Source organism: Ambystoma mexicanum, chromosome 10 (assembly GCF_040938575.1).
Source record: "Ambystoma mexicanum isolate Mex_15411 chromosome 10, UKY_AmexF1_1, whole genome shotgun sequence".
Taxonomy (NCBI): Eukaryota; Metazoa; Chordata; class Amphibia; order Caudata; family Ambystomatidae; genus Ambystoma; species Ambystoma mexicanum.
The window spans coordinates 590,455,082-590,481,384 of NC_090932.1; the positions used below are offsets into that span (position 1 = coordinate 590,455,082).

At 44.0% G+C, this 26,303-nt stretch overlaps 1 protein-coding gene and 1 long non-coding RNA gene across 8 annotated transcripts in view; one reads left to right on the forward strand and one right to left on the reverse strand.

The window, feature by feature from the left end:
* Window positions 1-26,303, reverse strand: part of KIF1A (kinesin family member 1A) — a 4,129,412-nt gene that overhangs the window by 1,632,577 nt on the left and 2,470,532 nt on the right. For all 7 annotated transcript variants that reach the window (XM_069618139.1, XM_069618143.1, XM_069618141.1 and 4 more), the window contains one exon: window positions 5,872-5,980. In XM_069618139.1, the coding sequence (XP_069474240.1) occupies window positions 5,872-5,980 (109 nt within the window). The remainder of the gene's footprint in view (window positions 1-5,871; window positions 5,981-26,303) is intronic.
* The window catches only part of LOC138491571 (uncharacterized), a 333,185-nt gene that overhangs the window by 35,352 nt on the left and 271,530 nt on the right, over window positions 1-26,303 (forward strand). The window lies entirely within an intron of this gene.

Consider the following 26,303-nt stretch of genomic DNA (forward strand, 5'->3'; position numbering starts at 1 on the left):
ATCAATGTCTGCTCTTGGGTCCTGCATAACAGATGCTGGGGAAGCACCATCCTGCGTCCATTCATCAACTCAAACGGTGACATTTTAGTTTCAGATGAAGGGGTAGATCTGATGGCCATTAGGACAAGAGGTAAGCTAATATCCCAACCTGGCCCAGAATCTGCCACAAACCTTTTCAAGATGCTCACAATGGTTTTGTTGTAGCATTCTACTGAACCAGAAGAGGCTAGCGGTAAGCAATGTGTAGCTTCCTTTCAACCCCTTAGTATCTCCCACATCTTTGTCATGACTTTGCTGGTGAAATGGCTACCTCTGTCTGACTCAATCCTTTGGGGTAGTCCAAAACGCAAAAAGATGTGATTGATCATCAGGGCAGCTGCTGTTTCTGCCTTGCAGTTTGGGGCCGGGAGACATTCCACCCATTTAGTAAAAAAGCATGTCACTGTCAACATGTACTTATTCCCCCTAGAGGAGCGAATCACGGGCCCGATAAAGTCGACTTGTAAATCTGACCATGGCAGTGTCATTCCCCTCTTTTGGAGAGGTGCACGGTGTGTGAGGGATGTTGGCTGAAATTGTGCACACACAAGACACCCCTTCAAGTATTGGTCGAGGTCCTGCCCCATGTGTGGCCAGTATGCAACCTCTCTTAAGATCTCAAGTGTTGTCTGCAACCCCATATGACCGGCAGTGGCCGCATCATGGGCGTGACTTAACATCAGGCTTCGGAATGAGGTAGGAACCACCCACTGATCATGACCAGCTTGGGATTTCCTTACCAACAAACCGTCTTGGATTCAGAACATTTTTGGACATTTCATCAACACTCTGAGGTCCTCTTTCCCAATGTAATCGGTATCCGTCAGGGGAAAGTTGTCAGGGTCCTCAATGTGTTGGTAAAACTTACCAATTATTGGATCCCCTTTCTGAGCTGTAATCAAATCAGCATCTGGGGTCTCTTTACTCCATTGTGCAGTTGAAAGATCATTGTGAGCATTTGTCTGGGACCTAGTGATAGCAGTGACCTGGATTTCTCCCAACAGGGACTCAATCTCTATTAGATTCCCTTGGATGGGCCCGGTTTTGGCCAGCTGATCAGCTAAGTCATTTCCAGTTTTGTCTGGTCCCTCTACTTTGGAATGATACTTGATCTTTTTCCAGTAGATGGCCATCCCATTCACGGTGATCAGATCATCAATGTTTTGAATTAACTTCCCATGTTTCAAGGGTTTATTATTAGCACATAACATGCCTCTGGTTTTCCAATTAACCAGGTGCTCTATGAACCCATTCTGTACATAATCCGAATCTGTGATTATGACCAGTTTGTGGAGTTGATGTTGGACAGCAGTGAGGATGGATTGATGCACAGCCATCAACTCTGCCACCTGACTACTTTGGGGACCAATCTTGTACCCAGCAGAGGGTTCTGGGGACTCATTCACCCATGCATTCCATACGCCAGCCACAAGTTCTTTCTCCCCGTTGTTGTCAACATGGTAAGAGCATCCATCCACATAGATGGTGGGCATTCCATCACACTTATCTTCTTCAAAGACTTTGCATGTACTAAGTAACATTGGATGCTGCAAAATCTACATTCTATATTCAATAGTTAGAATGGCTGATTATCTAAAGAAAAGAGAGAAGGAGAGAGCTGCCCTGTTTGCTCCACGGGGGAGCACACTCAATCCATTTAGAAATACGTATAATACTACAGAAACAATAAGCCAAAAATGTATTAAATTGGAAAGACTTTCAAAGAAAGAGATTAATACATTCTGGGAACATGCCTCACTCACCAACTACTTGGAGAATAATAAGATCCCGAGAGGTTTAAGAATTTTAATCTACCCCAATTTCGAAAAACAAGAAGAACAGGTCCTAGCCAACCAGTGGGAGAATAATTTAAATGAGAGTTCCACCAATATGATTAAGTTACTAATCGAACATGCTAAGAGGGAGCACGCCAGAATACTGGAGGCTATAGATGTTCTTAAGGAAGAAATTAGAATTATGTCCAATGCACCATCTTTTAAAGATAAAAACTATTGGAAAATGTATAGTATTCTGGGAGCCTAGCAAGACGAAGTGAAACTCCGTAAATTTTGTAAATACTTCAGAGCTGACAGGGACTATAAGGACGACCGCGTATATACTTTTCAGCCCAAATTTGACAACTTTGCAAGGAAATCCAAAGATAACACACCAAATACATTGGCAGGCAGCTCTGATCTAGATTTCGATGGAGAAGGTGCAACTCATACAACTCAAGCATTAGAAAACCCTCCCCAAAGCACACCAGGGATGGGTTTTTTAGAACAAATCAGGCTCTACAGGAAGGGTACCCAGCAAGGGACAAAACAAGTCAGGTTCGAACTATCATCCATCCCATATACACCAACTTGGAACACCGATTCAGGGGCAGAAGGGGGTCGGGGGAGGGGTAAATCCAGATCTAAACAGGCCCATAACATTAATATTAACGAGATCAGGCTCGAGGAAGCAACTGGGGAACTAACTGCAGAAAGTTTGGTGGTGAATTTATCAGACAGTAACATGACCAAATTTAAAGAACAAGTACTTAATTAAGGTTTATCATTTGCACCCACAACTAGCATGAATTTAATTGATTTTCAGATACACCTCTTCAAGTTTACACGTAAATTGAAATTGAAAAAGTATTTTGCCACAAAGTTACACTTGACTATGCCTGGTGTACTCTCCTGCCAACACTTTCTGATACAACTTAGTTCTCTCTCAATATGGTTGCGGGTCCCAGACTCGCACAGTTTCTCAGGTTGCAACCTTTTCCAAGAATTCAGCAGCCTCTCTCTACCAGGGCTTCGTGCCATTCCCACACAGCCTTTAACCTCTTTCCCCCGGTGCGTGGCAATCCCCCCGAAGGATCCGAACTTCCTGAGCTGGGCTCGGCGGCTGTGTTTGGCTGCTTTGTTCTTCCTCAGGCCATACCTTCAATGCTGCCGTTCGCCGGTCGATCCGGAGAACCAACAGCTTCTTCTCCACTCTCCATCTGGTCACCACAGAAGGAGAGCATCCTGCACAGAGCCCTGCCATGGGAGAGCAGCGGCTCTTCAGCTCCTTCCCCTAAGGAACGCCAACAACCCCTTAGGTTTGGGCAGCGGTTCACCTGCTTCTCTCCCTTACCAAGACTTCGCCTGCCACCACAATCTCCTCGAGCTTCTTCCAACGCAAGCTGCGTGATTGTGTCAGCTATTTCTCTCCTGCCACCATCCGCTGTGTGGAATTTAAATGTCCCAGCATTGCGTGCCTCCTTCCAACAACTAGAACGTGGTCTGGGCTTCCATACTCTAATGATCTTCATAGCTCTGTTCCTCCTCCTCATCCCAGTATTACCAAAGGACTCATATACAGGGGGTTCATAGTTAGTTTTTGTCATTCTATTTTCAGGATATTGGACAATATTATCAGCAAGTCTTGTAGATTTTCGAAGGCGATTACTGCAATATGCCATCAGGGCATGGAGAATGGAGGGGTATCCCTAAAAGAAAAAGGGGGATACCATGTCTCATGTGAATGGGCCTGACTCCCCCTGATGGTAGCCTCCTCCCATGTGGTCCTCCTCATATAGCGGCTGGCATCCCCAGGCCACTTGGGAAGAGGCTATCTCTGGGGAATCGAGTGATGACATCATCAGATTCATCACAGATGTAAAGCTTGAATACGAAAATTGTGGCTATCTCTGTGATTTTCTTGTGCCCCGGATGGCAGAGTAACCAGTACTGATCGAAAGATTTCCTACACATTTTGTTTAGTTATTCAATGTGACGGTAGTGTTAATGTCCCTGTGCCATGGCGGCCTGGGCTGGTAAGGGTCTGCTAGCCTCAGCCGAAGTAGGCCAGACCAAAGCAAGGGCTTCGACGAGAGCTCGAGAGCATGCACAGCTCTGCCCACCTTTATTAGTGTCATTAATGCTATTAGCAACCTGAGGCCTCAGTTCAATGGTACTAATAGGTTTCCAGGAACAAAAAGGCATGACGGCCGAAGGGGGAAACAGTAAAGGGAGTAAGACCATGTACTCTTTTTCCGACAAGGAGGAAGGGCCTCTGGAGGACAGTGTTCACACGTAAGTGGGCGAGAGAGGGTTGGTATGTAGGTCGAAAGAGGGTAGTATGTGGAACGTGAGGGTGGGTGGTGGGGGCGAGGGGGGCAAAGAACTTTCAGCTGCCAAAAGGAGGGAAAATGGCAAAGCTAGGGGAGAGGCTCAGGTGGTGAGGATTGAACACAGGCTTATACTGGCAGATACAGCTCATGTTTCACCACACCTGTTGCCTTTCCCCTATGTGCTATTCAGAGATATGTATTATATTTAGCTAAATCATTCTATAGTTGGGTAATACAGCATTAACATTTATTTCTTCGGAGGAGTAAGGGCTGTGGAACCGGGACCCGATCTGGTAGCATACGTGAATGATCTCTAGAAATTTCACTGGAATCCATATCCCAGTGAAAATCTGGGAGGATGCACGGGAAAGTTTCAATGTGACATCTACTAGTAATTGGGTGGCTGCAAAAAACTTGAATGAATGCAAACCTGAGACACGCAACTCCCAAGATTCCTATTTAACCAAAGAAACCCCACCCATACCAAGTCTATCAGTATAAGTCAAAGCTGAGACCAAGTCTTATTTAATTAATGAATTGACTTATATGGCAAAGTATTGAAAATTAAGATATCTCCGTTTTTTTGGCTTAACAATTAGTTCATCGAGAAACAAATGAATCATTGAGTACAATAGGCATGCAGGTCTCACCTTCAAAACACCCTTACAGATGTAATATTGGAGGACTGTCTCTTACATCTTCTCATAATCAGTGATCGAAGTGAGCAGGAACAGTTGGGAACAGTGTTGCACTACTTTACATTTTATCTGTTTACCATTCCTCTACTTTTTACGACTATAGTCACCATTCTGCATAGAGGATTTTGTGTACAGTTGTAATAGGAGCCTTTGTTACTAGTCACCTAGACCATTGGAATGCCCCAGCTGCATCACTTATCTCATGTTGCCGAGACCACAGTTGCACTACTTTTTTCAGTACACCTCTACCACAGCTCATGACAATGCTGTCATGTGAGGGCATATGTCATATCAAAAGTAGTTCTTGGAGTGGCAGAAACCTCTACTAAATATACATAAACAAAGACTGTTTCAAGAAGCTCTTATTGGATTTGCATTACTATGTAGATAGGATAACATGTCAGTTAACCCTAGGCTGAGAACTCCACTACATACTAAAAGGGCAAGAGGGTTGTCATTGATTGCATTTTGTTCAATGGTTGCCAATGGGCAACATCAAAAGGGCGAGGGCTTAAATTCTATTGTAACAGTGGGGACTAAAGTTGTAATGAAATGGCTGCTATCCAAATGGTCTTGGAATTAGTGGAAAATTGTATAGCTATGCTGCCGCAAGGCATGGTAGAGGAGATTCCCATGGGCAGTAGGCAGTGACCACAAGTTGGGACTGGGTAGTCGAAAAAAAGATGTGAGACTAAAGGGTTCCAAGAGCTTGGAGAGATAAGAGTGATTGTGGGACCAATATGCTGAAGGGGTTGGCCTAAAGGCGTGTTGTGTGGTGATGTTTAGCAGAGGCTGTCTAGAAGACACATTACATAACTAGGGTGGTAGCCTGATCAATATATTTTGAGTATTAGGAAGCAACCTGTTATCGTGTTCAGGTAAGTAGAAGAGGTTTAAACTGAATGTACCTTGGGTTTGGAGATTGACAATAACTATATCAATGGTAAACGTGTCTGTCCTTGCGTTTTGGCTCTGGGGATTGTGGATAGTACACTGGAATAAACAGGGATAGTAACCGCCACTCACTCTCCATTGGCTTCCAACTCGCATATCTCAAAGAAGACCATCAAGTCATATTTGCAATGGCACCGCCCAGCACTGGGTCGAGTCTGGGTGCTCAACTTCGTCGCTGGCACTAGAAGAAGAACCAAATAAGAGTGAGAAAGAGAGGATCAAAGAGTAAGAGAATGACAAGGGACATCTAAAAGGGAAGACGCAAGAAAGAAATGCAGGGAACATAGCAAGAAAACGCAAAGAAACTGAGCCACATGTAGCGATTAATACACTTGTAATCAGAAAAACTTTTATACATTTTGGGAACCCATTTGAACACATCAGAACATACCACATGCTACGAGTTACTAACATCTGACCACCCCATGAGAGTTCCTGCCCACACATATTGGACATTCTTGGTTATAAGTCTAGCATGAAAAATGTTATTTGTGTTCACAGCACAACACACAGTTTGAAAATTGAAACAGAAAACTAAGAATGATTATTGAACATGAACTCTGCATACATCTTTCCCGGAGCGGATCTTCAGGTATGATTTTTACATTGACCAGCAATAATACATTCTCACTGATACTTCAAGTAAATACAGTAGGAAAACCTTCCATATTCTCATATGGAGTGGAAAGTATACATATCCTCTTATACCTCAGGAGGTCGGTCTAGTGGTATTGTGTGGCGTAACAGGAAGACTGTGAACTCTGGCTTCATGGACTCTCAGGATTAGGCCACAGCTCTGCAGGCTGTAGAGCCTTAACTCCACTCCTACTCTCGCCAGCTTTTCAGTAAGCTCTGTTCGACAATTAAGTGCAGGTCAGCATGCCTTCTAACAGTGCCTTCCTCTGACTGGCGAAGACTGAGCTGTGAAAGAGCTTGAGCAAGTCCCTAGGCTGGGTCTATTTTTATAGGGAGGTAACCATCAAGAACCTAAGTAAAGTCGCTGGATTGGAAAACATTGTATCATCTGCAGTAACTTTCTATTATGTTGCTACTTAGCCCCTCAGGAACACAGTCTTTTCAAAGTTTTCAAATGCTCAATTCTTCTCTAGAGACATGTTCAAATTTAGGAGGAACTGCTCTTCATATCAAGGGAAAATTACATTGTGTCCCTTATAATCCTATATATCTGTTAAACCATGATCTTGTCATTTAGGCAGCTCACAAAGTTCATGGCATAGTTACTTTTCTGTCTGTGCATAGGAAATGATGTCATGTCATTAGATTTCGCATTTATACTGAAATGAGGGTTCCCCTAATAACACACAACTGCATTAGATAGTATCTTCCTATAAATGCTCCATAAATGACTATCATGGCAACTTGCAGCAGGTAGTCAATGAGAGAGGGTGCATAATGACCCTGATAATAATTTATTTCAGCATACACATTCCTTGCCTTCCCAAGAAAACTTGCAACCTACGTGAACCCAAAGAGGTGTCAGGGGGAGCTATAAGGCTGCCCAAGCTACCTCGATATGGCTGGAGGCAGACTCACAAGGGGCATTCCGTAAGCTAAGGTAGTGCTATGCACACAACAATATGCCAACACAGTAACATCAGATACCCAAATAACAGCGCCAGAACATCTACAACTATGCCTAGGGTCAGTAAGAGAAGGCAACCCAAGGCCAAAGTGGTGTTGATTGGGAGAGGAAGTGTAGCGATAAATATGTTTCACTTTCACTTTTGCAGTGTACCTGCATGGCTAGTGGGAGCAGAATAGTGCTCATGTAGAGCTACAGTTTAAGGAGTGTGATGTGCTTGTGTTATTAACCTTTCTTCCTGAATCAAATTCTTCAGGTTTGATCTGACTCAGCCGTTTGAGAAAGCATCATAAAGTAAGACACAGACAACAGACAAAGTTCAAACAAAAGGTGTTTATTAACTTAAATGTCAGGAAAGTTGAAGGCCTAACTGCCATATAATAAGGTGAGATGTCCCTACCTGAACGAAAACTAAGGAAAGTCTGAGTTAAAGAGTTCACTTAAAAGTCTGTCTGTGTGGAGGGCGTAGCCAGCCGAGGACCAAGTCGGATACTTCCTCGGTGAGCTCCCTATCCCACGCCTTCACCAGGGCCCAGAACCCTGTGAAATGTGATCACCAGGCATCCAGAATCATGGAGCAAGGGTTGGAACCCCTTTGCAATACCCTTTGGTACTGAGAACTCAAGCGGAGCCAGGGCTCCCGAGATAAGAAGCGAGAAGAAAGCTCCGGTGACACTCACCCAAAATGGCAGGCGCACAGATGGTGGAGATCAAAGACAGTGCCATGCGAATGAAGCGTCTCCCTGGCAGTGAAATCAGCATGTGTCGAGGTGTCCTGGAGTCGTGCAGTGATCACCCTCCAGGAATCTAAACGCATATGTTGGCAGAAGCGAAAACAGTGCGGAACACAAGGCAGGGCTGGACGGAGATGCCTGATCATCGGAAACAGGCAGAGAGGTGAGCAACCGAGGAGGGGGAGCTGTGGGGGCGGGTCTCCCTCTCCAAATCCCAGCTTAGGATAGACCCAAGCACCTGGAAGACACGGATAGGGCCCGGAACATGTCCCTTCCAACGCAAACACACTGCAGCAATGGGAGGAAAGATGCAGACCTGGCGGGAGAGTCACAGGTTGTGGAGGGGGCTCAGAGGCACTGTGTTGAATCCACAAAATAACACAAACCACACAGAGAGGCCCAGCAACCATCAGGCTACCTGGAGGAGAAGAAAAACACACAGAGATAAGGGATAACAAGAGCCCCCAGGAAGACACACGTGCAGCGGGACACTCAGTGCCTTAACCAGAAACACATAGGAACTGGTAGGTCTAGCAGGGGGAGTTTCCCTCACCCCCCGGCTCCCTTTGTAGACCTCTCCCTGGAGGAGAGAGGATGCAAATTGAAATAATTACCACCTAAACAAAGGGAGGTGGAGACTTCTAAAAGAGGCTGTGAGACCCAGAAAATTGAGAATGGCAAAGTACCTGAACAAACTGAAGGGCCCCCCTTTGGGTGACATCAAGGCCATGATGCAGAACCAAGACCCTACAAAGAGACAACAATAGATGTGCCACAAATCCACATGCCCACAAGCCCTGAGATGACCCTGGGGGGGGGGGAGGGTTGTTGGCCCACGAGGTGCTCGGATCTGCAGGAAATGCTAGTCAAAATTAGGAAAGAAATAAAGGATTGCGTAATCAGTCTCACCAAATCAAGGTAGCCAGGCAAGAGGACAGCAAAAACGGATCAACGGATCCCAAAGGAACAACATAAGGCTTAGGGGAAGTACCAACGGCGGCTCCGGAAGCTGAACTACACGACTATGTCCAAGCACTATTCCAACTGGTGCTGGGAGACTCCACGGGCGATAAAATGGTGCTGGACAGAAAACACCGAATATACAATGCCTACCGGCAAAAGAAATATCTGATGCTGGATGTCCTCACAAGGGTGCACTTCTTTCGGGTGAAGGAACAGATCATGAAGGCTACACGAGGAGTAGAACCAATCAAGTTCCGGGACAGCCACATTACCCTTTACCAGGATATGGCCCAAGCTACACTGATGAGATGAAAGAGGCTTTGAGTAGTCACAAGTTGGCTGCAAGACAAAGGGATCTGCTACAGATGGACTTTTCCGTGTGGACTTCGCTTTGAATACCAGGGTAAGACATACCACATAGCGAAGGAGGAGGAAATGGCAGATCTGATGAGTAAGGATGACACCCCACATTCCAAGGACCCGTCACCAGAGAGAGAGTCCAAAAACTGCCCTGGGCGTATAACTAGGAAGGAAGGATAGCGACAGGGGGGTCCTTATACAAAAGGGAGAGGGAGGGGCTCAAAGCATAATGACAACACCTGAAGAGGACTTAAGTGAGGTGAAGGGTCCACATAATCATTACAGAGATTTAGGGGGACAAACAAGGAAGCAATAAAGAGCTCTAAAGAAAGGTTCTGAAAGGGAAGGATCTGGGGGTTCCCTGGTTGGTAAGAGGGGGAGGGGGAAGGGCATGGGGCCAGATAGACACCCTGATTGGTTCACCCACAAGGATTAGTTGCTATAACTGGTGGAATATGCAAAAGAATACTAAGTTGGGGATGATGGAGGGGGGGTTTGGGTCAAATTACTTACTGTTCTTGTGGGATAGTTATATGACTTAGATCCTATTGAGGACCGGGAACAAAATCAAGGAGCAATGGCAACCGAGAGCTCTACAACCCTTTAAGTATGGCTGGCTGAGATAAATATGGTAACCCTGAATGTCCAGGGTTTAAACTCACTGATGAAAGGTCACTCTATATTGAGATAGCTGTCAGAGCTTCGGGCATCTGTGGTATTCCTAAAGGAAACACACCTCCTACCTAAAGAGGAAAGGAGGATGACACATTGTGCCTTCCCCAAACAATATTTTGCATCAAGTCAGACAAAAACAAAGGGGGTGGTGATCCTGCTAGGAGCCTTGCTGGCATTTCGGAAGCAGTTTTGTTATGGGGGCTCAGAAGGGAGATATTTGGTACTTAAAGGCACCTTCGGAGGCCTGACATATACTTTAATAGCAATTTATGGTCCAAATGAAAAGCAGGACTAATTCTTGGATACTGTGCTCTAGAAAATAGAGAGTTGGTGCGGGGGCCAGGTGGTAATCAGAGGGGACTTCAACTGTGTCATGGACCCCATACTAGATAAAATATTGCCGCCCACAGCTAATGACAATCGAAACCATCAGGCCCTGGGAAAATTCTTCTGACACTTGGAGCTAATAGAAGATTGGAGATTCTTCCACAACACCGAAAGGGATTATACACATTACTCGACAGTGCACAAGGGAGACTCGAGAATAGATATGGTCCTGGTCTTGTCAATGCAAATCCCCCAGGTGATGAGAATAGACATCAGGGTCAAATATCTCACAGACCATGCTCAGGTGATACTTCATATTGACATGCATGGGGGTAAAACTCAGAACCAGAAACAATGACAGCTAAATGAATTAATCCTAAAGGATTAATTTTAGGGCCCATATGGAGAAAGTGATCACTAACTACTTTAAAGAGAACGACACTGGGGAAGTGGATTGGCGCATGGTATGGGATGCGTGGAAAGCAGTGATGTGGAGGATTTTATATCTCAGGCCGTGTCATACATAAGAGGGAAGGAAACATTGCAGAAGGTACTGGAAAGGGAAGTTCAAACGGCAGAATCACAACACAAAAGTAAGCAATCACACAAAACACTACGAGCATTGTGAAAGCTCAAAGCGCAGTTAGAGGCACATATGGTGGACCGTGACGCTCAACCTTGTACCAAACATACTACACCGAAGGGGGAAAGGCTAATCAACAGCTAGCAGCTAAAATGCGGAAGCAAAAAACATATAACTACATCACACAGCTACAAGATGAACAGCGCACTCTGCATATTGCGGACATTGATAAATTAAGGATTATGAAACAATTCCATACAATCTTACTGAAACAGGATGAGATGGATCCAGGGCTCCAAACAACTTACATTGGAAATGTAGAGCTGCCCCAGTTATCCAATCAGGAAAGGGAAACCTTAGAAAGGGCGATCACGGTAGAAGAAATCAATGAAGCCATAGCATCCGTACCGGGTTATAAAGGTAAGAAGTTATTACATCGGCAGGCTTTTTTTCGTGGTGTTTTCTGCTGAAAATGTTCACCAAAAAACTCCTCGAAAAACATAAGGGGTGGGTAAGGGCATATAAAGGCTAGAGGTTTGTGGGGTATAGGGACTACAAAATAGGAAAGAGGGTTTCAGGGGACCCCCCAAATATTTATAGAAAAAGAAAACAAATCACATTTTTTCAGCTGAATGTTTTCGGCAAAACTGTCAGTGAAAAAAAGCCTGCTGATCTAAGAACATATAACTAATAAAACGCCCGGACCGGATGGTTTCAGGAATGGATATTACAAAACCTTCAGATCCCAAATGATAGCCCCCCTGACACGCTTATTTAACAGAATTAAAGAAGGAACCATCACAGAGGATATGGGTAAACCCACCGCTGTACTGATCCCCAAACCAGGAAAAGACAAAACTGATTGTGCCAACTATCACCCCATCTCCTTCCTGAATAATGACACAAAAATCTATGCTAAGGTTCTGGCAGGGAGATTAGCGAGAATCCTACCGGGTTAATCCACGAAGATCAAGTGCCTCACCCCGACACTCACCAGTACTTGGCGTCATTCCCAAATGGCAACCGCTGCTTCTTTCTTCCATGCAGGTCAGTGTAGCAGCTCTTGCGAGCTCCGCTCGCATACCAGGTTACGCCTCTCGCATGCTGGAAGCTGCGCTGCATTGGAGGAGACACGGACGGCGTCCCCCTTCTTTCTGTACAGTTCCACAACACAGAGGCTCCATCTATGGGCTGCTGGCCGGTGTCCTGGCTCCTCCACAGGTCCTACCATGGATGTCTGCTCCTGGAAAGGGTTCCCTGCTGGTCTCTTCCCCCACAGGGCTCCCTGTTTCTCAATGTACCATTCTCTGGCTCTTATTTCATATACTTGAACCCCCCCTAACAGGTTGCAAGTCTGTACCCTGGCTCTGAGGGGACATGACTGACTTTCACCATACTCTGCAGGGATCTTCCTTGTCCAAGTACCAGAGTGAACAAATGTAGGTGTAGTGTTAATTACTTTTAGTCTCCTCTTACTCGTCCCAGTGCTTCCAAATGTCAAATGTGGGGAAATTAAGGGAGAGATTTTACAATAATCAATAAAGGTCGGGGTAGGTTTTGGTTGATCATCAATATGGAAAGGGGGATACCATGTCTAGCGTGCAGGTGCCCAACTCCCAATCTTCCAGGACCCTCGACCCAGTTGATGCTCCCTCGCTTCTCCACCCCCAGGGTCGGGATCCAAGAGAGATGGCCTTTCCCTGGTCACCTGTTCAGAGGATACAGGGGGAGTAGGAGTGAGGAAACCCTCAGGTTTCTCACACATTGCAAGCTATGGCACAGAGAGGCTTCCCAAGCAAGACTCCTGAGTGAATGGAAACTCAGGATTCTCTTGGAATCTCTTCCATACCACAAGCCTGGCTTCCCCTGATTAACGTGGTGCCAGGAAAATGCAGAGCACTGACAGGAGAGCCAATGAGCAGATGGATGTAGCACGAATCACAAGCAGGCAGGATTCCACCCGATGACAGGGTGAGGACTGGTGCAATAGGTATTTCTCCAAACAACAGTAGAGTCTCCTGAGGAGCAGCACCCCAAACTCACGTGAAGGGCAACAGGATAAAGCAGAAGGCAGACAAAAGGAAACATGAGCCAGGGACAGAGAAAAACCAAGAAAGGTATGGAAGAACTCAGGTAGGCACAGGAACAAAAGGAAGGACCAGGAAACGGTAGGTAGAAAAGACAAGGGCTTAGACACAAGCAAGAGTAGCAACAGATGTCAGGAGCACAGGGCACAGACATCTGGAGCATTGAGACGTACCAAGCACTGCAAGGGGTCAGCTTTCTGTGGCGTGGAAGTGCCACCATGGAAAACAGAACACCGGACATATAACAGAGAATGCCGGTAGGGGTGGGCAAATTTGGAGGACACAAAGTGTCCCATAGGGTTGGAGGGATAATTCCGTCGCTGAGACTGCCTCTGTGTGAGTCTCCATCTCACCCTGTGGTGAAGCCGCCATCTGGGATACTGGCGGCAATCGACCACAGGTAAGTGACCCGCCACACGGCGGACATGACACAGTTGCACCAAGGTGCAAGAGGAGTCTGGAGCTAGCCAGGACAGTAGTTACTCTCAGGCTCAAAGGTTAGACTGACCTCACCTTGCCCTAAATCCATAACAGTGTTGGTTCATTAGAGAAGTGGAATTGGGAAGGTGCTGGGTTCTGACTGCCCAACACACCTCATGTGGCCAGTGTGACAGAAAAAGAGATCTCAAAATCCATTAGTGAACACTCTTTACTGTTGAGAGAGAGAGATATGAGAAAAAGGTTTGGCTTGCACGACAAACTATGTAAATACCAACTGAACATAACAAAATGCTTTGTTATGTTATCAAAACGTCATTATATCTATCACAGCAAACAAGTGGTTTATTTGCGGTGAGAAGGGACAAACCCAAACAGTGGGTAAGGATTAGTGGAAAAATTAAAAAGGCCGTAATATGTCAAACACCCTAAGCTTACTTTTTAGAAATAAATGGTAAATTCTTAATGTATATTTGTGGTAAATATTGCAAAGATTGTCAGTCTGAAACAACATTTCTCTATTAAAAGCACACTGCACTTTAATAACTGGCATCTAGTGTTTGAAAATACTTGTCTGATGGTCACTGTGCAAGCACTTACATTTAGAATTCAACACAGAATCATACATTTTTCTCAACCTAATAATATCTTAAACCGGCTGTAACCCTCTATTGATTGGTGCAAAAATTGGCAACTTGCTTTCAGAGGGAATATTGCCCAGACTCAGTGGTCTATTTTGAATAAGATACCCAACCCTTTTGAAGTTGGCAATCCATGTTCATCTTCTGTAATACTCTCTGATATTAAAGAGGCAAAGAATTGATCCTGTGTTCTTTGATTGACTTGAATGATTTTGATTTTAATCCACCGGCCCCTAACAAAACAATGGGTATTATACAAAATTTTAACCCACCAACTGTCCAAACGATCCCTTTTCTCAAGACCGATTGAGGAAAACATTGATAGTTTTGCTCTCATAATGACCCTCATAGTTAACAAATCACTTAGGAAAGGCTGTGTAGAATCTTCTTTGAACTCTCCATGGGTAACTCCTTTGTTAAAGAAGCCCTCACTTGATCACCGTGTTTTGTAAGGTTGCAAAAGTACGAGTCTGACACAATGGTGGCGTGGTGGTTGGCAAAGACATTTATTAGATGGCAAATAAAGGAGGAAAAACCCTAACTATAACTAATACTAAGATACTAAGAGGGGTTTCCCTGTCGCAACTAAAATTACCATGAAGTCTGTCAGGATGTCCAAATAAATAAGTCCACCTTTGTGTCAAAAACCTATTGTGAAGGGAGGAACGCTCTGTGGCAATGCACTTGTCTTGAAAGACCACGCTGAGCAACACAGGTTTGAATCCCGGATCCATGCTTGAAAACAAGCGCATTATAAATAACCTGCACTTGCACGATCTGAATGTACAAGGCCTAGTAGGATTGTTCAATCCCCCCCCCCCCACCGCCTTGTTGGGCCGTCAGACTCACACGTGTATAGGCACATAATAAATGACCTATTAAATAAAATTAAAAAATTCCAGCCTTTCTACTAACAACTCAAACTAACGTGAAATGGGGATCTTCTTCAGAATGTGAGATTCAAAAGTATTTTCCAGTTTGTAAAGTAAAGTTAAAAATGGTGAAAAACACACTTTTGACTTGATCGGCAACATGGTGCCAAGAGGTTGCCAGATTCTCACAATGTCAGGAGAGTATCTTCCTTATCTTGGCTTTCCAAAATGTTAACAAACAACAACTGCTTCCATTCTGCCTGGTTTCTCTTCTGCCCAAACAACACAGAGAATATTCCTTCCCCCTGGTTTCTCTTCTGCCTCCTTCAATGGCTAAGAGAATAAATCCCTTCTTTTGCCAGAGTATCATACGCACAAATCACTAGGGTGGGATGCTTCCCTTCCCAGTGTCTCTCACAGTCAACCTGGCTCACTTATCTCCCAGGTGCTGTGACTATGAAGATTATTGCCGGTACTGCATTGCCACAGGTAATACTTTCCTTCCTCTTGCTTTCTTCTTGGTTCCACAGCCAACCTGGTACACTACCCTGCCAGGCACTGAGACAATGAAGATTGGTTGGCTCTAATCTTTATATGGGTGCGTATCCCAGACACGCCTTCTCAGTATTCTTTACTGTGGTTAATGACTTCTCTACAATTTCTTTGGTCACAGCCAACCTGGTCCACTACCCTGCCGGGTACTGTGACTATGAAGATTGATTAGGTTATCTTCATATGGGTGCCAGTCCCAGACTTGCCTTCTCAGCGTTTTCCCACTGTGGATGACTTTTCTTTCCCTAGTTTGGGTTCCCGACCCTATCTTCAGAACCTCCCCCCTTCTTGCTGCTTTCTAATATTACTTCTTAGGGGCCCTGCATCTACCCAACAACCAGCGTACCTTGATTCTTGGTCTGTGACGGTTATGGGTCTTCCTAGATGCAAGTGGTCTGTTGTAGGGCTTTTCCAGTCCTTGCTGTCATTTGGCGTTCCTCAGAGGCCTCTTTTCTGGATTATACCTGGTTCACTCTTCTGCTGGGTATATTCTTTGTATGGTGGTGTTGGGTCTCATATCCCTGAAAACGGTTTCATGTTTCTTCCCCTTTTCACCCAGGCAGCCTGTGTATCTTGTGTGAGGGTTCCCCATTTTATCTGTCGCTCTCGGTTTTCCCCGGGAAGTCCAACAGCTTCTGCTTTCCTTCTCGTTCTCTGAGCTTCTTCCTGCAGCTGCTTCCTGCAGCGCTGTGGTGATTCCAAGGAGTTAGGGTGCGAGTCTCTTCCCCACCACGTGGCTCAGCGCTCTCCTTCGCCTGCGTTTCCTTATCCGGACTCTTCCAGTTTGCTGCTACACTCTCAACCAGGTCGGGACGTCTGGACTCCCTTCCTAACGTCCTGGTCTATCGAAGGGACATCCTCCTCAATTATGGTGCTTCCAAGGAGAGACTGACAACTCAAGTTGTCTTTCCTCTACTATTTTGTCCGTTTCTTAGGAGGCTGTTTGGAAAAGACTAGAATGCTCACTGTTTGTTTTGTTCACATTCTTTACTATTCCACACCTCCTCCTCAGCTTAGTACCGGCAGGTGGGTCATGTGAGTGTCTTTTCATCTCAGTACTGAATCAGTAATCTTGCCTCAGGGAGCATATGGTCTTCCTCATCTCATTATTTCCAAATGTGGTAGGGTGATAGTAACACATGGATATCTCAGTGTATGAGTTGATGTTCTCTATGTAGGAAGGAGGGTTAAGGACAGCTGTGTGGTTGGGATACCGCATTCTCCCTGTTACATCGTTCCTGGTCCCAGAAGGGATTTACACAACGAGGTGATCTAAACCACAGGGCACCACCCACAAGGGGCATAATGGATTGTGGCCACATCACCTGGTCCCCATGGGAGGGGTCCCCCTCTATGGGATAAGGGAAGAGATCCTAGGACTTGTCACAGTTGCCACTAATTATTGTCCTGTTACAAATGTTCCTTATCTTTTAAAGAGCTTGGAAAATGTAGATACACTACAATGTTACTTTACTTTACTTTGTTACATTTGTACTGCGCATCCATGGACCCGTGGGTGTAAGGACGCGGACAGGATGACATAACATAAAACAGAAACAAAGCTGTCCCAAGAAGCTGGGGAGACAGAAAGAGGATGAAAAGCGGGGAGAGGTGACTAGTTAAAAAGGAAGGTTTTGAGCTCTTTTTTAAAAATGCTCAAAGACGATGAGCTTCTTAGATGAGTTGGCAGAGTATTCCAGAGCCTAGGGGCCACACAGAAAAAGGCACCCGATTGCTCTTTCTTAGATTTAGATGTAGGCTGGGAGAGGAGATTTTGGTTATTAGAGCCCAGGTTTCTGTGACAGGGTTTTTCCCCAATGTACCTTTGTAGATATGGGGGCATAGTTTCCATACAGCATTTAATTGTGATGACCAGAAGTCTGAAGGAGATACGAGCCTCCACAGGGAGCCAGTACAATGCCAGTCGTGCTTCGGTCACATGGGAATGAGAGGAGAGACCTGCTACGACTCTTACCACTCCATTCTGGACTACCTGAAGTCTGCTAATAGTGGCTTTGCTAGCCCATGCCAGTAGATTGCAGCAGTAGTCTAATTTAACACTTATAATGGCTCGTTCAATCGCCTCTGTGTTCTGTTGGGAGATGAAAGGTCTCAGATGAGCCAAGCAATTTGATGTAGTAGAACGCGTATGCGACCATGATACCCACATAGGCCTTCATGTTTAACGACTGGTCCAGTACCACTCCCAAGATTTTAACTTTTGGGAGGGTGGGGATTTGAAAGTCCCCCAACTGAAAGTGTTTATAAGCTGGGTCAATTTTAGCTAGGATGCCCTCAGAACCCACTAGCATGAGTTCAGTCTTGCCCCGGTTGAGGGCCAGATTGTTTTGCATCATCCAATGCTCGATGATAGAGAATATTCGGTTGAGTTCGATTTCATCCAGGTGATGCTGACCAGTGAGCGGAATGACACATTGTGTGTCATCTGCATAGTTAGAAAAGAGTACTCCCTCTTGTGTGAGATTAGCACAGAAGGGAGCCATAAAGATGTTATAGATACAGGTTGATAGGCTGGCTCCTTGTGGAACTCCAAAAAGCACCTGAATGGCAGGCGCCTTCGCCTCGATTGCACACACCCTACTAATTCTGTTGGATAAAAAGGAAAGCAGCCATTTGGTGGCGGCCTGGGAGCAATTAGCTACAGACATAAGCCTGTCGGCCAGAATGGTATGGTCGACCAGATCGAATGCTGCGGATTGGTCTAAGGAGATGCCTAGCAAGATCTGCTGATTGTCCAATCTCTTTAGGAGTTGTGATTTAAGGTCCAATAAGGAGGTCTCAGTGCCAAAAGCTTGTCTGAAACCCGATTGAAGAGGGTTAAGGATGGGGTGCAGATTGAGATGTTGAGCTATTGGGGAGTATGCAACCCGATCCAATATTTTTAGCAGAAAGGGGTTGTTCGTTATTGGCCTGTAATTGGTGGGGACACTCTGATCCAGATTAGGCTTTTTTAAGAGTGGTGTTACCCAGGCTTGCTTCATCTCTTCCGGAACAGTACCGTCGGCAAAAGAGGAGTTGACAAATTTACAGATGGCATGCACCAGTAAGGGTGGGCAGGCTTTGATGATAGTGGATGCGCAAGGATCTCCTGTGCAATTGGTAGCCTTAAGTTTAGTGATGCTAGAGGCTAGTTCCTTCTCAGAAATAGGGGTGAAGTCAAAAGTGGGGATATCCTTGTTTCTGGATAATATATTGCCGTCTCTAAGGATACCGATGGTGTCAGTAGCAATCGTTTTGATGGCTATACCTTCACGGATCCCTTCTAATTTCTTTGTCATGGGATTCTGGATGTCAAGACAACATTTATCGTCTTTAATAATCGTAGACGCTTTAGGTTCTGAAGTTAGCTCCTGCTCTATTAGGATTTTGAACAATTCTCTCGAGTCGGAGGATGCCTGGGAGATTCTAGCATTATGGTGCGACTTCTTTGCGTCTATTATGTATTTTTAGATGCTTTTTTATAGTTTTGTAGTGCTAGCTGGGATTGATTCGTTTGCCAGACGTGAAATAGTTTGAGGGAGTCAGCTTTGAGGGTTTGAAGTTCAGTAGAGAACCAGGAATTAGTTATTTTGGGCTCTGCAGATTTTTTCTTTCTTTTGAGAGGTGCTAGTGTGCTAACCACCAAGTCCAGAGTGGATTTGATTTTCTTGGCTATGATGCCAGTGTAATCCGTCTCTAGGATCGGCAGAGCCTGTGGTATCAAGGCTTCAATTCTTTCTTGAATTGCACAAGTTGATGGAATCCTCTGGAATTTTGGTGGATTGGAAATATGGGTTTTGGCCATCTAGAGGAACAGGTACTGCTCTCTAAGATGTTATGTTAAGTTCATTTATAACGAGCAACAATGCCATTTTCATGGTATCCCGGCATTCATGTGGCTCTGCAAGGAAAAGTGGGTAGGGTTGGCTAGTGAGGGAGAGTGGGATAGGATAGATGATGTGCCCACCTGTTGGTGTGTGAAGAACCAGGAGCAACTGGCATCTGCTCATGTGAGCTTTCAGGATGTGCTTTGTTTTTGTGCAATGGCTTTCGTCGGGTCCAGAAGGGCAGCTTCCAGTGTTTGAGTGGTTTGTTGTCTGAGTTGATTGGATTTGTAGTTTGGCTAGAGGTTTATGTGCGGGTTGCACGTCTTGATGGGTTGATTCCTGCTCCCTCCTTTCCTGTCACTCTCTGGCCAGCCTCTCTTGGCCCTCTTCCTGCTCCCACCTGTGGGGCTAATAACCGTGGGGTCATCTTCGACTCCACACTTTCCTTCTCTCCTCACATCTCTGACGTCTCTAAAAAATCACACTACCAACTGCACCTGCTCAGAGGTATTCTTCCTTTCCTCTCCTTCCCCCAGAAGCTCACTGTCTCCAGAGCTCTGGTTCTCTCTAGGATGAACTACTGCAACAGACTCTTTCTAAATCTGCCTGCCTCTACTCTCCGCCCTCTGCAACTCATCCAAAACAGGACTGCGAGACTTTTCCTTGGCCTTAAGCCCAGGGATTCTATCTCTCCAGGACTGAAATCTCTGCACTCGCTCCCAGCGGCGGCGAAGATTAAGCTCAAAACCCTCTGCATTGTCCACAAGACCTTCTGGGGCCTGGAACCTCAATACCTTCAACTCTCTCTTCCTAAATATCTTCCTTCTCGAGCTCTTCGCTCATCCGCCTCCAACTCCCTCAGGGTCAGTCGCTTCTCCAAGCAGCGAGTTGGTGGTAGATCTATTTTCTCTAATGGGGCCTCCCTCTGGAACAGCCTCCTTGCCTCGCTGAAACTTGAGGAGAACCATCTCTGGTTCCGGAAGCACCTCAATACCTTCCTCTTTGCTTCTGCTTTCTCTCATCCTCTCCCCTGCTGATCTCCTGGCTGAATCTGAAACTGCACTGGTTACCTGGCTACCCCCTGATCTCAGCCCCAGGTCGCCTCCCTGCCAGTTGCACACCTGCACTACCCCCATGCAAACGCTTGCACTCGGGAACTTGTTTCTGTATCCCTACAGCCCCTACTAACACTTGACCCCTGATGTCTGCACCTACCCTTGCACCTGCCACCAGCTGGCTGTACTTTTATTTATTGTCTTTATTTATATCACTGTTATCCTATGTACTGCACTGCCCCTTCCCCTTTCCCCCTGCACTTTTCCCCTTCCCCCTCCCCTGCACTTGCACGAGTTCAATGTCACCTGGCTAATAGGATCGCTGTCTGTCTTCCCTCTGTTTCCCCTCCCTTGCCTCTGGCTTTTGGTTTGAAGAAGCAGGGATTGTATGGGTTGAATGATCCGTTTGTGAGGGGGGGATTGTTGAATAGTTGGTCTTTTCATCTCAGCAAGTTGAATGGCCAGGTTTTTTATAGTTTTCTGAAAGTTAGGACGCTTTCCGCCATTCCCATTTCATTTGGAATTGAGCTCCATAGTTAGCTACTTGATAGGAAAAGACAGTTCCACCGAATGTTCTTTTCACGTAGTGTCTTGTTTCTATTTGTAGTTCGGAGGTAGATCTTAAGTCTCTTCTCAGTTGGTATTGGGAGATTTTTCTTTGGATGAGGATATTCTAACACACAATTGAATAAAGCTCTATCTAAGACTTTGGCAGTTCCGAGATCTCAAACCTTGGATCCTCCTGAAAAGTTGATTCAGAACCACTGGTTTGTGTCACTTCTTTATCAGAACAGAGCTACAAAATTTAAAAAAAATCATCAAAAAGAACTGGGAACTGCTTAAGATGGATACCATTCTTGGCCAGTTATTTGCCAAAAGTCCAACATTTGCATACAGGAAAAGTAAATGTATCAAAGATCATTTAGTACGAGCAGATTACCAACAGATTTCAACAGAACAACTAATCTTTAAGGGCACAATACCATGTAACAACTGTCAACATTGTAACAATATCATCAGAGGACCAAGGATTAATCATCTGTATACAGGCAGAAAGATACCTATGAGACATACTAGCACCTGTGATTCCAGCAATGTAATCTATGCGATCAGATGCCCGTGTAGTATATTCTATGTAGGGCTCACATGCAGAAAAGGTAAAATTAGATAGACAGAACATAAGTCCAACATTCGAGTCTGTTCGACACATTCACACGTGGCACAACATTTTCAAACAATTCTATAGCCCAGATGAAACTTATCATATTGGAACAGTTTACCTGTCCAAAAAGAGGGATTGACATCAGTATTTTACTCCGGCAGAAAGAAGTTGAATGGATTGACAGACTGGATTCATATGAACCCAAAGGGATGAATAACGAATTTGATCTGACTTGTTTTATATAATTAATTGTTTTTTTATGTATTTTTGAAACGAAGTAGAGTACGATTGATATCTTTTCTGATATACACACACTGAGCTTATTGTAAAACCTATTACTTTGGTTAATTCTTATTCTTTCTCTTCCACAAATCAAGCTACAGCAGATTGAACACTCATGAACTCAGTGGTAAATTTATTTAATGTGTTGTCACGTGACCATACTAGAACAGAACGTTAGTGATTGGAGAAGGGAGACTGCCGTTTCAGCAGTCCTTCAGGTTTTACATTTAAGAATACCTTGAATGACACTTCCAGTAGGGATTGAAAATGAGACATATTTAAATTCTGTAAAACTTCCCATTCAACTTAGTCTTTAGGTTGTGAAATTAAGTAACTGTATTGCATCAGTCAAACAATATTTGAAATGGAGGATGACAAGTTGCTGTTTTAGCCTTCTTTGCATCTTTAAACCTCATAATTCACACTTTCAAGCGGGATTAGATTATCCGTGATGCTTTTATAGATATTTGTGGAATCACAACACTTGTTTATATTTTATCACATGTTTGGTAACACCATGATGTGTATACACTTGATACACAGTAGCTAACCTGGATGCAAGGGGAAGATCACGAGCTGTTCATGCAGCCACCGATCAATATATTGCTCATTTAAATTTATTTGACTTAACATGAAAATGTTTTTTGTGTGTATCTGCCCAGTTATGTTTCAGACTAGCGACTTAAATTCAGTTGCAACTGTTATTCTACCCATTACGCACTAGTCGCTTGGTGACATCTTCGTGTGACCATATCACGTGACTGAATTATTTATACGCAACCATACAGAGAAGTACGGGAGGCTGATTCATCAGGCGTGTTCCTGTTCCTGCATCGAGCGAATGAGTTAGCAAAGGTAAGCCCTAATTCTCTTTTTTCTTCACGATGGAAAGTAATTGACATTATTTTCCTATAGTTGCTTTACGTGACTTAATCGGACACTAATCTCATATCGCAATGCGGGACGGGAGACTGAATCTTCTGTCGTTTTTCCTGTTCCCACACCGCGCAGTGTTTGAAAGAAGTTGGAGGTCAGTTATAGCTCCAGGCACTAAATTTATGGATACTGAGTGCTGTAAGCAATGGGCAAATTGTTTGACTGTTAATTAGAAACATTAGTTGACATTATATTTTTTCTGAAGTAGTTTTTATATTAGTTTCAGATTCGCTTGCAGGAGACATCAAGTCGACACGAGTATGATCATTTGGACTTGAAATTTTGTTCTCATTTATGTTATACAATTTAACAACTATTAATAGTATAATGAGTACTTTTCTGAGGGATTTTACACATAGAACACCATTTTGAAACTTTGTTATCCTTTTACAAATTAGAAAGGACCTAATTTACAGATATACCCAACATCCCCAGTTTTGGAATCAAGTTTAATTATCCAACAAGGTTGGTGACACTATGCATTACCATACAGTTATTCATGAGTTTTCATTCTGAATAGTACTTAGTAGTACTATTAGTAGTACTATTAGTAGTAGAAACACTTTCTGTCTGTTGTTTTCTCAGCAGCTGAAATTGGCAGTAACTGCTACACCTGAAGAAGGAGTCTTTGAAACCCGAAACGCGTTGTATGAAGTATTGATTTCATCCATCTCATCTAGCTAGGCAGATGAAGTGGCATTAAGAATGATCAATACAAAGTTGTTACTGTATTATATGTATTACGTTTAAATTCTTGAAGAAAACCCCTCTGTATAAACTCAGTTTATAAGAATGTGAACACCATATATCGTGGATGATGCAATTCACTTTATTTGATGTGTTATGATCTAATTTCAATATATTATTTGTTTGAAGTATGAAATTCATATTGTATTCATTTTTGAACAGTGAAATAATTATTTTTTGACTTGATGTAAACCAAAGAATTTTCATTTCGTGAATGTCATTGAAGAGGTAAATTCCTCGTAGAACGTGACAAGGTCTTTTCCTCAATGATTTCTGGGGGTATATAATTGACATTATTATTAGCTCTTTTTTTGTGAGTAGCAAGAGCTGAACCTGGAGCATCAGAATAAGCTTTAATTTATGATTATGAACATATTTAGAGGTATAATGAATTTACATTAGTACTGTACCGAATTTCCTAGTTTATTTCTTTTCTATTTAGTCTCAGGAGTAGTCTTGCTGCCATATTTTGGATGTGTTGCATTTATTTGGAGAGGCATTCAGACATTCCCAGGTATAGACTATTTGCATAGTCTATCCTTGATAATACCAAGGAGAGTTCTTTGCGGATAGTTGAGGTAAGGGAGAAGCCCTCTTTTTAATCGCAGGAGGTAGAAGCATTTTTTCGAGATTACATTGACTTGTGGTTCCAAGGTGAGGCTGTTGTCCTTTTGGTTTTCCAGATTTTATATCATTGTTGACATCTCCAGTTGGGTTTCCATGCTCAAGGGCCCAGTGAAGGATGTCTGTGTTGGATTGTCTTCTTGTGGGTAGATTAATATTTCAGATTTGGCTGGGGTTAGTTTGAGGTTGTTGTTTGCCATGTGTTTATGTCAGTATGCATTTACTGAGGGCATTTGTCAGGGTTGTTGTCGTTTATTATTTTGAAAATGAGTTGGGTATGATCTGCATAGCTGTAGGCTGTCAGTTCATGAATTTCATTAGGGAGAGTCATATAAATGTTGAAAAGGAGTGGAGACAGGCTTGATCCTTGTGGTACACCGCAGGTGATATTTGTGGTGTTCGATGTGAATGGTGTAATGTGGGATCTTTTTGTTCGATTGGTGAGGAAATATTTCAGCCATTGTAGTACAAAAATTTGAATACTAGATTGCTCCAGTCTCTTGATTAGGATTGTGTGTTTGATCGTATTGAAGGCAGCTCGTACGAGGGCCGATTGGTTGTTCTTGTCTGCGTTTGTTTTTAGGTCATCCCATATGGAGAGGAGTGCTGATTCTGTTCCTCTCATGGGTCTGAAGCCAAACTGGGATTGGTTAAGTATTCTGTTGCTTTATACACGTGGTTCTCCAAGATTTTCACTGGGAACAGTAGGTTTGATAGGGTCTGTAGTTTATAGGATCAACTGTATTTCCTGTTTCATCTTTTGAGAGAGGTTTGATGTATGCTGAGTTTCATGAGTTTGGTAATATTCCCATGTTTAGGGATACATTCATTAGAAGTCGGGTGTAGAAGTATACCGAGTGAGTCGAGTGAGGTTGAGTAGCTTTTTATAGATATTCGGTGGCAAGGGTCGCTGAGAGATCTGGATGTGTTGATTTCTTTTAATAGCATCTATGCAATGGCCAGTTGTATTTCTTCTATTTCTGCTCTTAGGAGGGCCATGATGCTGTCGCATAAAGTTTATGAAGGTACAATGTTGTTGTTGCATGAGGTTGGGTGTTGTGTTTCTTTGATGATTCGAAACATTTCTTTTTATGGATTTGTTGATGATTGGATTTGTGCGGTGTAGCATGCTGTCTTGGCTTTCAGGGCTGTCAATTTGTATAGCCGGATTTGTTGCTGGTAGTTCATTTTGTCCATTTGGCTGTAGTGTGTTAGGCAGAATTGCATGCAGTACCCTCTGGGACCACCACATGCAATTAGGACTACAAGTGCAAGTCAAACCAACCTTTGGTATAAGTCTGTACCACACAGTTTTTGGTAGCGAGCTGAGCAGCCAGGCTTATCTCAAGAGTGAATGTGAGCAGTACAAGAGGTTACACAGAGGTCTTTCAATCACAGTGGTTCAAGTAGACACTTATACTCAAGGTTTCTTGGTAAAATACTTATTAATTTATTACACAATCATTAAGGAAACATTTCACTAGAAGGAGACAACTTAATAGTATATACTAATACACGTCAATACAAAACTCTAAGATTTTGAGACAGTTTGAGCTCCCCTGAAGTAGGAGCAAAATAGAAGTTCAGTTACTTAGAAGTGAGAAAAAGGGACAAGGTAAGTAGAATAGATCACATATACTTGTGAGACAGTAAAAATAGTTTCAGTTCACCAGAAGAGTTCAATTCAAGTCAATAGGCCTAGGCCAAAGTCAATGGGCTAGTGTTCTGGATAGGAAAGAGCAGTTCTGGTATCAAACGGTAAAGTCTTTGCAAAAATTCTTAGAAGTAGTTTAGGCGAAAAAGAATCATATGTTGGGCCACAAGCTGATTAGGCCTGCAAGTTGGGAAAGATTCACGAACTTTCACCGCGAGAGTGGCGTTCTCTCAATCGGGTTGGCACAGTACCTTAGTATGAAGAAAGAAATGCAGCTGAAATTGTTGGTTCCTGGCAGTTCCTGCAGATCTCACTGTTCCTGAGCCTCAGTCGTGGGGACAAGAGGGAGGACGTCGGGGGAGTCCTGCACTGCACGGTATTG